The 13,872-nt window shown below is 46.7% G+C and overlaps 2 protein-coding genes across 5 annotated transcripts in view; one reads left to right on the plus strand and one right to left on the minus strand.

Moving 5' to 3' along the window:
- Nucleotides 1–2,275: 2,275 nt before the first annotated feature.
- Nucleotides 2,276–13,872, plus strand: part of SECISBP2L (SECIS binding protein 2 like) — a 78,602-nt gene continuing 67,005 nt past the window's right edge. For all 4 annotated transcript variants that reach the window (XM_033920791.1, XM_033920793.1, XM_033920794.1 and 1 more), the window contains exon 1: nucleotides 2,276–2,428. In XM_033920791.1, the coding sequence (XP_033776682.1) occupies nucleotides 2,411–2,428 (18 nt within the window). In that variant the 5' untranslated portion in view covers nucleotides 2,276–2,410. The remainder of the gene's footprint in view (nucleotides 2,429–13,872) is intronic.
- Nucleotides 6,503–9,210, minus strand: LOC117348221 (60S ribosomal protein L28-like). The gene is made up of 2 exons (XM_033920008.1): nucleotides 9,180–9,210; nucleotides 6,503–6,882 (listed from the first exon to the last, which is right to left on the minus strand). Exons 1-2 carry the CDS (start codon nucleotides 9,208–9,210, stop codon nucleotides 6,503–6,505), a joined length of 411 nt encoding a protein of 136 aa, XP_033775899.1.

Genomic DNA, 13,872 nt, shown 5'->3' on the forward strand with positions numbered 1-13,872 from the left:
CCACCAACTGCCTTTGGAAAACACACTTACAGGCTAAGCCAGCCAATCAGGTGAAAGCTTACATCCAGATTCAAACACCTGAATATTCTAAGCACTATTTTTAATTAAAAAATACTGTACTGTACTGCTAAAGCCTTTTGGTTTTGGACTTAAACATATCAAGTCAGGTTCTCCTACTTGTGCTAACTTGAATTCTGCTTAAAGATCCATCTCTTGAAACACCCAGACTCCGAAACAGGACTTTAGTGTTATGTAAAATCTGGACCAATTTAACTCCAGAGCCCACAATAATAACCTTTCATAATCCTCAAACCTACTTTTCTCAAAGTTATATTCCCATTAGGAAACATTTTATTGATAAAATTAAATTGTTCTGAGGAGCCTACAACTCCCAGAACCCTCTGGGGCAACAAAAGTTTATGTGCATTTTGTGCATACATGATGGTGCAATCTCACTTGTTGGTAACAACATTGGGGCTTACTCTGGCCCACCTCTTTGAGGTCTTTCCTGCCCCTGTCAGCATAAAAAGAAATAATTTATTTTGAGGCTCCAGGAGCCCAAAACTTTCCTTCAGGCCTTCCACACAGTCTGGCCCAACTCTGGGCCATTTGTGCATGTGCACATAGTGATGTCATCACGCATGTGCAGACATCATCCTGGCCTGACTCCATACTGGCCCTGCCTGCTGCTTCTCTGCAGCCCAAACTACTACTACTATTACTTATTTCTATAGCACTACTAGATGCTCAGAACAGCGCTCTAGCCACTGATCTGGCGCAATCACTGGATCCTGCACTGAACTCACAAATGGGCCTGTGCATCAGTACCTCCTCCCCCATGCACTGTCTAACCATCTTGGTTCAGTGTTTTATCACTAACTGTTCATTGTCTATTATTTCATTTAATGCTTTTATGACTGTTGTAATCCGCCTAGAACTTTGGATAGTGTGGAATAGAAATGTAGAAAATAAATTAAAAAATTGATGCACTTGTACCCTTTAACACCCCCAGGATTTTATAGACTTCAGTCATATCTCCCCTCAGCCGTATCTTTTCCAAGATGAAGAGCCCTAACTTTTTGTCTTGCCTCATATGGAGTTTTGTCCTCTTTATCATCGTAGTTGCTCTTCTTTGGACCATTTCTAGTTCTGCTACATCTTTCGTGAGATAAGATGACCAGAACTGAATGTGGTACTCAAGGTGAGATTGCACCATGGAGCATTATAACATTCTTAGTCTTGTTCACCATCCCTTTTTAAAATAATTGTTAGCATAGTTTGCTTTTTTGGCTGCTGCTGCTGCACCCTGAGATAAAGTTTATAGCATTTTTTTCTACAATTACACCTAGATCATTTTCGTGGGTGCTAGCCCCCAAGGTGGTCCCTAGCATCTGGTGCTAATCATTGCATCTATGCATGTGCGGAGGCCCTCTAGAGATGGCCTGGACCTGAGAAAGAAGAAGAGATGAGGTTTGTGTGGAGGTGGGACAGGAGCAGAACAGGAAGGGGATTAGGATGGGGCCATGTGTCCTCCCCCCGAACAAATCTGGAAACCCTACATAAGAGCCTCCTTTGCCAGGTTTTAGTGGAGGCTTGCATGACATATAGGGCTGAGGAAGCAGAACCCAAGGTGAGAGGAGTTAGAAGTCAAAAGCACTCTCAAAGAGGTGAACCTTTAACTGGTCCTTGAACACTGCCAGACCCCAGGGTAGGAATTCAGGTAAGTTGTTTTAAGCATACGATGCAGCAAGGCAGAAGGGACAGAGTGCGGAGTTGGCAGCTGAAGAGCACAGAGGAGTGAGGGGTGAGGGGTGAGGGGGGGGGGAGATAAGTGCAGACAGGGAGGAGCAGCTGTGAGTGCATTTGTAGGTAAGAGGAATTTATATTGTATTCAGAAACGGATGGAAAGCCAATGAAGTGACTCGGAGGAGTAACATGAGTAAAGCAGCCAAATTCAGTCTCAGTGGGAGATGATGAGGGTGTGATAACTGTTTTGGTAGTGTGCTCAAAGAGGAAGGGTCCGATTTTGGTAATAAAAGCAGTGAACAGAAACACATTAAGGGAAAATCCCCGCTACTAAAGTCTCGTTATTAACCATCCCTTTTCTGTCTATAGAAAACATGAAGACTATCAGAAAGCGGGCATAGAGCGGAGACTACCTCCGAGCAAGTGAGACTGCGCGTCGGAAATAGGGCGCCAGTAGCTTGAGCTATGGCAGCTTCCGTCGCAGCTGACTGCGCCCCGCCCCTTCCAGCCCCGAGCGTTGTCGTAGAGCCGGGCGCAGGCGCGGGGCGAGGTGTGTCCAGCTGGAGCCGCCGACTAGTCCGGCCAGAATGGGGGGAGCAGCCGCGCGCTCCCTCCGCCGCCGTCGCCACTAAGGGCCCTCGCCCTCCGCGCATGCAGGGGCGCCATGGAGAAGGACGAGCAGGTAGGGCGGCTCCCGACGCCAGCGACGGTACCGGGGGGGAGGAATGGGCTCGGTGGGGAGCAGAGGCGCCTGGGTAATGAGCTCGCGCCGCTGAGGCGGAAGGAGCCACTTTGACAGCTCGCGCGTTGCATCATTTCCAGCTGGTTTGGGTTGGGGGAGCTGCGTTACGAGAGCTGAGCACTTAGCTGCTTTGGCATAGGTGGCGGTTGGGCTGACAGCCTAATCGTTCACCACATAACTACTCTACCGTCTTTATGATAGGACAAACAATTCCTGTACATGATCTGTTCCTAAAACTTTTCTTTTTTTTTTTCTGCTGGTGATTTAAATGTCCATTTTCTGCTGGTGATTTAAATGTCCATTTAAATGTCCATTTGATTTAAATGTCCATTTTGAAGTTGCGCGTTACTGTCCACGCAAATGTAGTTTAACTGTCTTTGTTCTTGAGGTCAGGGAACAGAAAGAAAACTCACACAAACATGCCACTTATTCAGAGGAAAAGGCGCTTGGAATCGTGGGCAGTGCGTTAAAATTCAGTTTCTGGGTTCAAGGGGGCAGAAAAGAAAATAGAGTTTTAAGGGGAAGGGATAGAGAATTAAATGGAGAAATATTTCTATGTTGTTGTTATGATTATGGATTCTTGTATTGAATAGTTCTGGTCATCCTACCCTCCCCCCCAAAATATGGTGGCATTAGAAAGCGGCTAAACAGGGTAGAGCCCCTTTTGGACTACAGATTGGGGGGATACTATATGAACCTATACTGTAAAGTCATAAGACATAGATAAGAAAGGGATTTGTTTTAACTCTTTGGGAGCATTGTACATAAATACAGTAAGCTCCATGAACGTACTAGGTACACATAAAACAAATATTGGAATGTATATATATTTTCACTTTTATGAACAATCAAGCTGTAGCATTTGTTTCTAGAGCATGTAGTCAAAGCAGTTGTTTTTGGTTTATAATAGTGTCTAGATTAGAAGAAAAGGTCATAAACCATTGGAAACTATTGCTTATCCCTGAGAATGAACAATAAGGATTGGATGTACCTCTTGGGATCCTGCCATGTACTTTCAGAGACTGGATGGTGGACTCAATGAAACTTCAGTCTGAGCATAGAACAATTAAAAAAAAAAAAAAATCTATATTATGGTGTATAGTTAAATATGGATATCACTCATTTTGCATCTGGAGAAAAATACATACCACTCGTTAAAACATTGGATTGCAGTTGTACAGAATAAATAAAACACTGAGATTCTCAAGTTGTGAAAAGAAGAAACTGGGTGTACTTTTGAATTCCAAGTAGGCACATGGGGCCAGATTCTATAAATTGTGCCTAAGTACACCTATATTTTAGGCTCCATTCTGCACAGTTGTCAGTCAACTGCTAGATGCCGCTTATAGAATCCTGTCTAGTGGTGCGTAGGTTTGCTTAGGCATCCTAAAGGTAGGTGCTGGTATATTTGGCCAGATATTTTTTGGCCTAATTTACCAGCACCTAACTCCAATGCTTAAGGCAATCATGCCTATTCTGCGCTCCTGTCCATGCCTGCTTTTTAAGTAGGCATTGAAGGGTGCCTCTGTTTAGGCGTTGCTAGGCAACCTAGGAGTTTGGTGCCAAACTTTTGTTCTTTTTTTTTTTTGATTGTCTGTAAGCTGGTGTGGTCAATTACAATGTTAATTAAACCAATTTTTTTTTTTTAAACCCACGTATACTGAAGTTTGGTGTCATTAGGCATCCTCAAATATAGACCCCCTAAACCAGTGGTCTCAAACTGCGCCCGGGGACCACCTGCGGCCCACCAGGTACTATTTTGAGGTCCTCGGTATATTTAGCATAATAACAAAAGTAAAATAAAACAGTTTCTTGATCATACGTTTTTAGCTATAAATGACAATATTATTATTAAGACTTAGCTAAAAGGAAAGATTTATAAACTATAAAGAGTTTTACCTCATGCAAAATTATCATTTCTTTAATAAAACATTAACTATTTTTTTCTGAGGCCCTCAAGTACCTACAAATCCAAAATGTGGCCCTGCTAAGGCTTTGAGTTTGAGACCACTGCCCTAAACAGATCTGACCCTTGGTTAAGGTAACAAGCCACGTCTTCAATAAACAGTTTCTCTTGAGGAAGTCTTTTAGAAATATCAGATCCTATAGAGATTACACTATGCTCTGCCTAGCTGCTTATGTGATCATAATATATGTTTATCATAATATATGTTTTAAGAACTGATGCATTTCACAGTGCTAAATAAGGTTAATAAAAAAGGAGTAATTAAATGGTTTTTAACATCTCTTTAAACATGAGGTGTAGTTTACTGACTGAAGAAAACTGTTTGTAGTGACACTTATGAAGGACCAGGAAGAAAGCTGTTTTGAGATCTCATTCTGAAGAATAAGGCTTGTAGTAGCCTCTTCTTTTGCTAGTTTGCTGTTAGTGCAGGTTTGAGCTGTATGCTCAGGATGGTCCATGTTGGCCAAGATTGAGACCCTGTGCTATATGAGGAGCTTATCTTGCCACTTCAATGGGAATGTGAAGACGTGCCGTCTCTGAATAATTCTGGTTTTTGGATTAATATATTATGGCGAACTGTGAACTCATTGTCTGCATTGAATGATCTATAATCTGATGTTTGTACAAGTCATGTTTGCCTTATTTAATGTATGTTATTATTTGTAAAGCCACCTAGGAATCTTTAAAATAAATAAGAATCATTGCCAAGCAGTTAGGTGCTACTAAAAAAAAGACAACAACCCCCCCCCCCTCCAACATCTCTTAAAGGATCTCTTAAAGAGTTGTCACACTCGCAGAAATTCCAAATCGGGGTTTGTCGAAGTATCAGTATCTGATCAGAGTTATCCATATACAGTTTCAGTTTCACAGGGCCAAAAATTGCTTCTTGTCTGTCCAGTTAGGCTACACGTTTGTCATTCTTCTGAGTGTGTCATAAGACATACACCTATGGCAACTACAGTTTCCATGGTTGGATAATTCATTTTCGAAATACGTTTTCTATGATTGCAAAAACATACTATCCCTCTTGAATTTTGAATAAATTATAATCAAGTCAGCTGAAATGAAATGTTTCTCTGAACTTTAGTTTTTTTGAATGCTATGGCCATAGAACTAACTTTTAAAATGTTAGGATATTCTTTATTATTCCAAGTTAAAATAAAATTGTTAGGTACATTTTCAGACTTTTAATTTATTTGAAAATTGTCCGCACTGCTCCTGACGCTCATAGAGTTCCTATGAGCGTCGGGAGCTGCGCAGGCCATTCAGCGCGGCTCTCTGCGCTAAAAATTGCTAGCGCAGTTTAATAGAAGAGGGGGTTAATGGTGATGATCTTGGTGTCATTGCAAATTTTTGGACCCGAGTCAACAATATGTCAACTTAAGCTCTACCATAAAAATGTAGCATCAAACATATCTATTTTTTATAATTGGTGTTTAACTCTAGAAGGCTGACTAGCCAGTTCCTACCAGTGTCATCTCCTATCTGTGCAGCTGTTTTGTGATGACAGTAACTGTTTTACTGACAACAAAGGCTCATTTCAGTATATGTAAAATGTCTTTGAAGAGTAGCAGTTGAAAGGAAAAATATGTAATTAGCTACCGTGGATCATGAATATGGGTGAATTTTAAAAAAAAAGGCATTTGCCTCTTTGTAACTAGAAACCAAAAATAGATTTTTAAAATTATTTTTCAAGATATGCAAGGAAATTTGGCAGGGAGGGATTAGCAAATTTACACACCCACCCCCTCACACCCCCCTGTGATAGCATTTTTTAGCGCAGGCCGGCACACTGAATGCTCTGCGCTGCTCTCAATGCTCATAGAGCCTACCTGTGACAAGAATCACATCTAAAGAGGTGCCTACCAGCGCCTACGTCCACTTCTGGTGCAAGTCATGCCTACATTGGACGTAGGCGCTGGTAGGTGCCTCTATAGATGGGACTTGGACAGTGTTCTTCGTAGGCGCCTGCAATCGCCTACATTCTTTTTTTTTTTTTTTTTTGGTTTAAAGCTTTTATTATGGACAAAGTTCACAACAGGTCACGCTCAGGCAGTCTTGGTAGCCCTGGTTCGCGTCTTCTTCACCAGGACTGGCTTCTGGCTCCTCAGGATGGCGCTGGCATGCCTCAGGGCCACCATGCGCAAGTCCTTGCGGTATTTGTTCTTCTGAATAATATTACGCAAGGTGTTCAGCGTGGCCCGGGCGTTGTTGTTGATAGTAATTTTCTCATAGGATGTGGCTGATTTGCGCTGACCTGCCCGTTTCCTCAGGACTATGACGATGCCTTTGCCATCAGCACCTGGCTCCACACCGACCATCTTGCAGTTGATGAGTCCATTGTAGCAGTACAAGTTCCGGGACTTCAGATTGTTGGGTTCAGTGCTGTATATCTGCTTGTTCCTTTTAATCAGGAAGCTAGAACATTCTTTTTTAAGTTACTTTTTAATTTGTTTAAAACAACGCAGTCAATTACCATGCAGTTTTTTTACCAATTAAACCAACTGAGTTAGGCTATGGAAGGGCGCTTACTGCCACCTAACTTTCGAAGCGGCTTTGAGAATCAGGTTCAAGTTTGAAGTTTATTAGGATTTTATATACCGCCTATCAAGATTATCTAAGCGTTTTTTTTACAATCAGGTACTCAAGTATTTTCCCTGTCTGTCCCGGTGGGCTCACAATCTATCTAACGTACCTGGGGCTATGGAGGATTAAGTGACTTGCCCAGGGTCACAAGGAGCAGTGCGGGGTTTGAACCCACAACCCCAGAGTGCTGAGGCTGTAGATCCAACCACTGTGCCACACACTCCTCCTCCTCCTCCTTTTTAGGAGGCATTAAGTACTCCCGCATTAACCTCCACATTATCCAGTTAGTACAATGTAGGAATGCTCACGCTCTGCCCGTACCATGCCCCCTCCCAAAATACTTTTTAAAAAATACTGTGCACTAATAGGCAAAATATTGTAAAACACTAATGTGTTTTGCAGTGGCCTTTTCTCGCTTAATAACCACATGTTAGGGATTCGGTGCCTTTTAGTAAAAGAGCCCCTTAGTTGAACAACAAAATAAAATATATTGGCCTAGATTCACTAAACTTACCAATCTGGATCGTTGTTGGGCGATTCTTGGCTGAGTTTTGCCGAGCGACCGATTCATTACAGATTCTACATGCAAATGATCTGATCGGATGCACGCCCTATAGCGATCCCACCGATCGCTGTAGGAGCGATTGAAAGGCATACACAGATTATCCTTGTTGCTTATTGATGCAATTTGCTAATGCGCTAGCTCTTTGCCTTTACTACGTAGTTAGTGAGCGGGGTTTATTCCTGCACGTCATTGGCGGCAAAGCACAAGCGAGCTCAAGGGGGGAGGGGTGGCTGCAGTTTACTTTGCTGGCCCTACAGGCTGGACATATTCAAAAAGGAATGATTTGTAACCAACGCAGTGAATTATTTTGCTTAGCCAGATTATCGAACAGAACATGCTTTAAACCCGCAGGTTAAAACCACGGGCTCACAATGCGCTTACAGAATATATAAAAAAGGAATTCTTACGCATATGTAAAGATATTTTACAGTTTTATTTTTAATTTTGATGGTTGTGTTTATATGGAGTTGTAACCTTGATACTGATATTTCAGGACGGAAGAGGGCAAGAGAGTCGGCAAGGATAGTAAGCGACTGGTCCTCTGCAGTCGCTTCTTTTCAGATCGGCAGACGGGGGGGGGGGGAGAGAAATAATGGGTCTAAAAGAGGAGAGGGTGAAAGATGGACAATGGGATTTAGGGAGGGAAAGAACAGACAGGGATAGAAGTTGGAAACAAGGGATGGTGTGGAGAGGGGTGGAGGATAGAGATACTGTATAGGAGGGTAGTTGGGAAGAGAAAGGGAGAACTCGACCCTGGGAAGGAGGGGGAGATGCAGGATGAAAAGGTAGTTGAGAAAAGGAGAGATGGTGGATCTGGGGATGGTTGGGTCCATCGCTGCAGCTGCGGGGATGGAGACAAAAAAAAGGAAAGATGCCAGATATCCGGAGGACAGAGATGGAAGATGAATAGTTAGCATGGAGAAAGAAGAAAATGACAAATGGGCAGGAGACCCTGGCAAGTGAGTTATCAGAAGACAACCAGAGCCTGTGACCAACATGATTTGAATAATGACCAGACAGCAAAAGGTAGAAAAAAATAATTTTATTTTCTGTTTTGTGATTACAATATGTCAGATTTAAAACGTGTATCCTGTCAGAACTGGTGTTAGACCGCAAACGTGAGCTAGGATTTAACAGAGAGAGGAAAAGTCTTTTTTGTTTGTTTATACTACAGCACCAGTGTGGGTAGGAGAGGGCAAAGGGGGTGAAGAGGCTCTAAAATAAACCCACCAGGATGTTTGAAATAAAACACCTAATTGGGCAGGAAAATCAAATCGAAAAATCGATTCAATAGGTTGAATTGAATCGAATTTTAAAATTTTTTTCCTGAATCGGGCAGCATTAGTGGGAACAGATCAGAGACTGAAATTAGCACCAACTGCTTTGAAAATCACTTTTGTACAAAGAAAAGTTTTATTTCATGGTTTTGAAGCTTATTGCGACTTCCTTTAGATGTTCTTCCCATTTTCTTTCCACACACAAAAAGTATTCATGGTGAGTCATACTGATTTCGTTTTGTAACTGAAATTGCTTCTTAATTTGTCACATCTTTAAAGACTTGTCATGCAATTAACCTGCTCCTGTGGTTGCTTCTGTTTTCTCCATTTAGGAGATGCAATGCAGTCTCATAAAGTCTGCTAAGTTTTTTTAATTATATGTTCGTTCGTTCTTGATCCAGGTTTAGGGGGACTGAACACTGATTTTAATTTAAATGTTCCTGGTAATTATAGAACAGCTCTAGTTATGTCAGTGTCTGTGTAATAAAAAGTGCCGAGTGACATTTTTAAATTCTCGATTTTGCTGGTGCATATCTCTGTGAGAGGGTAGAAAAGAATCTTCCTTAGAACAGCTTTTGTACCTCTGTAGGATGTGTCAGTAGGAGGCACAGAGCAGCTGTATTAGCCATTCTTTTTATAAGCAGAATCTCAGTTCTCTGATTTAATAAGTAGACCTTTCTAAAAATATATACAGTGGTACCTCGGTTTGCGAGTGTTTTGCGAGACGAGCAAGACACTCATCAAACTTTTGATTCGCAAACCGAGCCCTGCCCCGATCAACGAGCACTTACAGGGGATTCCTCTTCCGTCTTCCGGCCAGTCTTCTACATCGTGCCTTCCGCAGGTTGGAGGTCCTCTGTCTGGACCTGCTCGGCCGGGTGCTGTCCCGCCTGCGCGTTGAATGTGACACGCACAGCGTCAATCATCGGCGTTGTGCGTGTCGTACGCGGCATGCGGGTGGGGCGGCATTCGGCTGCATGGGCTCGGGTGGGGGCTCTCCAGCATGCGAGGGGCATCTGACGTGGAGGGCTGGCCGGCGGATGGAGGAGGCATCCCTCTGAAAGCACTGCGAGGTTCTCCGGCGGCTGGCATCACCCCCCCCCCCCGAAGCAGCACTGTGGGGTACTTCTTCAGATGACCCACGGAGGAGGCAGACGGAGGAGATGGCACTGCAGCACCCGGCACCCGACAGGTATAGACCCCGGGTTCTAGAACGAATCGTTGCCGTTGCCACTATTTTCTATGGGGAACTTTGTTTTGATAAACGAGCATTATCCCAGGACAAGCAGGCAGGTATTCTCACTAGTGGGTGATGTCATCAGACAGAGCCCCGGTACGGACGTCTCACAAGCACGTGTTGCTTGTAGAAACTTAAAGTTTCTAGATGCCCGCACCGCGCATGCGCCGGTGCCTTCCTACCCGGGGATCCGGGCGTGTCTCCTCAGTTCTTTCTTTTCCGCGGAGCTGAGAAGTTCAACTTCTTCATGCGCTAGCTGAATTCAGTTAAATTTGCCTTCCTTGTCCGCGTTTTCGTTTCTTTTAATTACAGTTAACAGTTCTTTTCTTTTTCAGTAAAAAAAAAAAAAAAAAAAGAGAAGATTATTTCCTCCGGCGGGTCGAACGGGCCGGCCACGTGGCTCAGGCCCACGGGCTTCGACCTCGCGGCAGAGATTTTCCGGCCTATGTCCCGGCCAATCACCGGTTTTAAAAAGTGCAGCAAGTGCCAACGCGCGATTTCACTCACGGACCCTCACTGGCGCTGTTTGCAGTGTTTGGGCCCTGACCACATCCCGAAATCGTGCGGGCCTTGCTCTACCCTTACGGCACGCTCATTCAAGCGGCGTTGCCTATTGTGGGAATCGATGTTCAAGATGGACGCAGCTAAGGATCCCTCAGCCTCCACTTCATCTGATACCTCCCCGGTTCGGGCGAAACCGGCATCGACTCCTCCTGCATCGAGTGCGGTGAAACCGGCATCGCTCGCCCCGACACCATCCACGAGCTCGACGTCGGTGCCTGCCCCGGTCTCCTCGGTTCAGGTACCTCTTCCTTCCACAGTGCCACCAATGGTCATCAAAGTGCCGAAAGCTACTAAGCAGAAGCACTCGACCTCGAAGGAGCGCGATGCCCGTGCAGGAGGACCCCCTTTCGGTGCGGATCCCTCCCTATCGGCTTCGCTACGGTCCGTGCTGGAAGCTCAATTCGTTGAGCTCATGCAGACCATCGGACCCGGGCTCATCGCTGCCATACAGGGTGACCTCCCGGTACCGGTCCAAAGGGGCGGTCCGCCCCCTCCCCCTCCCCCACACCGTTCGACCTCGACAACCGACGAGGACGAACGAGGGAGGGCGGTGATACCCACGCGGCAAGCCTCGCTTACCGACATGCCGCCATTAGAACCCATTACGCCTCCGCGCCAACATGGGACCAGACCTCCGATCGATACTCGAAGCCCTGGGCATAGTCAGGAAGAGTTCCTCCGTACTCCTTACCAGACTTGGGTAGCATCGCAGGAACCCGCATCGCAAACCCAGTGGCGATCCACTGCTTCCAGCCCTATCCACTTGGGGACCTCGGGAGACCATGCGATGCACAGACGATCCCGATCCCCGTCCCGCCACCGAGACGGGCACCGATCGAGACACTCATCCTGGCACTCCTCACGCCATTCGGAGGTGTCACCGCAGAAAAAACTGCAACGTAGGGGATACTCCTCATCAGAGGCGTCCCCTCCGAGGGGCCCGGAGTACGAGGAGACACCGGTGCCCGATTCTCCTTGTCACTCCCCGATGTCCACGGACCTGGAGGCCTCCTCCTCCGCCAGCCCGTCCCACAGACCGACGCTGGCGGAACAATTGTCCTTCTCATCATTCCTCCGACAAATGGCGGATGATCTGGATGTGACCCTTGACACGGGCTCCCGATACTCCAAAGAGTATCTGGACACCATGCATTTACCTAACCCTCCAACGGAGTCGCTCCGGCTCCCCCTGCATAAATTACTGGACCAGACCTTCATGCAGTGCTTCGAAACGCCGTATTCCATACCGGCGATCCCCAGCAAACTCGATGCTCGATACCGCATCGTGCACCATAAAGGGTTCGAGGGCCCCCAACTCTCCCACCAATCCCTGCTGGTCGAGTCCTCCCTAAAACGCTCTCATCCCTCCCAGGTCTACGCCTCTGTACCGCCGGGCCGAGAGGGGAGAACGATGGACAAATTTGGTAGAAAATTCTACCAAAACTCCATGATGGCGTCACGGGTGCTAAACTACAACTTCTTTTTCTCTTCCTATCTGGAGTTCTTCTTGCCGGTGCTCCGCAAGTTCACTCCGTTCATAGACAACCAAGCTCGATTCGAGTTCGAGGAAGTGGTAGCCTCCCTCTCCCAATTACGCCTCCAGCTGATGCAATCCTCCTTCGATGCATTCGAACTCTCGGCACGCGCCGCCGCAAGCGCGGTAGCGATGCGTCGCCTGGCATGGCTCCGTACCATCGATATGGATCCCAACCTTCAGGACAGACTCGCCAACGTACCATGTGCTGGAGCTGACCTGTTCGATGAGTCTATCGAAACGGTTACCAAGAAGCTGTCGGATCATGAAAAATCCTTTCAATCCATCCTGCGGCCCAAACCCAAACCTCAACAGTCTCGACCTTCCAGGCCACCCCTGATTTACCAGCGGCGTTACATGCCCAGACAAACGCCTGCTGCGAGGCAGCCTGCGAAGAGACAACCTCCCCAGAAGTCTCAGCAAAAACCTCAGCCACCGGCCGTACCTAAGGCCCCCCAGCCCTTTTGACGCCCCCCCCGGGAGCATAACCTCGGCCTCTCCCATAGGGGGCCGCCTCCATCTTTTTTACCATCGATGGGAGGCCATAACTACGGACCTATGGGTCCTCACCATCATAAGAGGAGGATACTCTCTTCAATTCCACCGGGTCCCCCCGGACCATCCCCCAAGAGAGTATCCTTCAAGCTCGACGCAGACCACCCTTCTTCTTCAGGAAGTCCAAACCTTACTCCAGCTTCGGGCTGTCGAGCCGGTCCCGTCAGACCAATTGAACCGAGGGTTTTACTCCCGGTACTTCCTCGTCCCGAAGAAAACGGGCGACCTGCGACCCATTTTAGACCTTCGGGCCCTCAACAAGTTCCTGGTCAAAGAGAAGTTTCGCATGTTGACTTTGGCTTCTCTATACCCCCTCCTCGAGCAGAACGACTGGTTATGCTCCCTGGATCTCAAGGAGGCCTACACTCACATCCCCATTCACCCGGCCTCCCGAAAGTTCCTCAGATTTCGGGTGGGAAATCTGCACCTACAGTATCGAGTGCTACCATTCGGCCTATCTTCGTCCCCCAGAGTCTTCACAAAGTGCCTGGTGGTAGTGGCCGCAGCACTCCGGGACAGGGGTCTACAGGTATTCCCATACCTCGACGACTGGCTCATCAAGGCCCCGTCAGCCCCAGAGGTCACTTCGGCGGCCTTGGCTACAACCTACTTCCTCCAGAATTTGGGCTTCGAGATCAACTTCTCCAAGTCTCATCTACAACCCACCCAGTCCCTCCCCTTCATCGGAGCGGTCCTGGACACCACCCGACTCCGAGCATTCCTACCTCGGCAACGCATGGAGTCTCTTCTTCATCTCTGCCAGTCGGTGTCTACTCGCCAAACCCTACCGGCGAGACAACTGATGGTGCTCCTGGGCCATATGGCCTCCACAGTACATGTGACACCCTTTGCCAGACTCCACCCCAGGATCCCCCAGTGGACCCTGGCATCACAGTGGAATCAGACATCCGATCCACTATCCAAACGCATCTTAGTCACACCTGCTCTTCGGCAGTCTCTACTTTGGTGGACGACCTCTTCGAATCTATCCAGAGGTTTGCTGATGCACTCTCCCCCCCATCAGAAAGTTCTCACGACCGATTCGTCGAATTACGCATGGGGGGCCCATCTGGAGGGTCTCCGCACCCAAGGATTCTGGA

This window comes from Geotrypetes seraphini, chromosome 14 (assembly GCF_902459505.1).
Source record: "Geotrypetes seraphini chromosome 14, aGeoSer1.1, whole genome shotgun sequence".
Classification (NCBI taxonomy): domain Eukaryota; kingdom Metazoa; phylum Chordata; class Amphibia; order Gymnophiona; family Dermophiidae; genus Geotrypetes; species Geotrypetes seraphini.

What these genes read in the sequence shown, in the direction of transcription:
- LOC117348221 (XM_033920008.1), bottom strand. Translation starts at nt 9,210, where the DNA reads ATGGAGAAAACAGAAGCAACCACAGGAGCAG. An exon ending in AGAAGCAACCACAGGAGCAG is followed by an intron (nt 6,883 to 9,179) that starts GTTAATTGCATG and finishes AACTTAAAAAAG; the next exon opens with AATGTTCTAGCTTCCTGATT.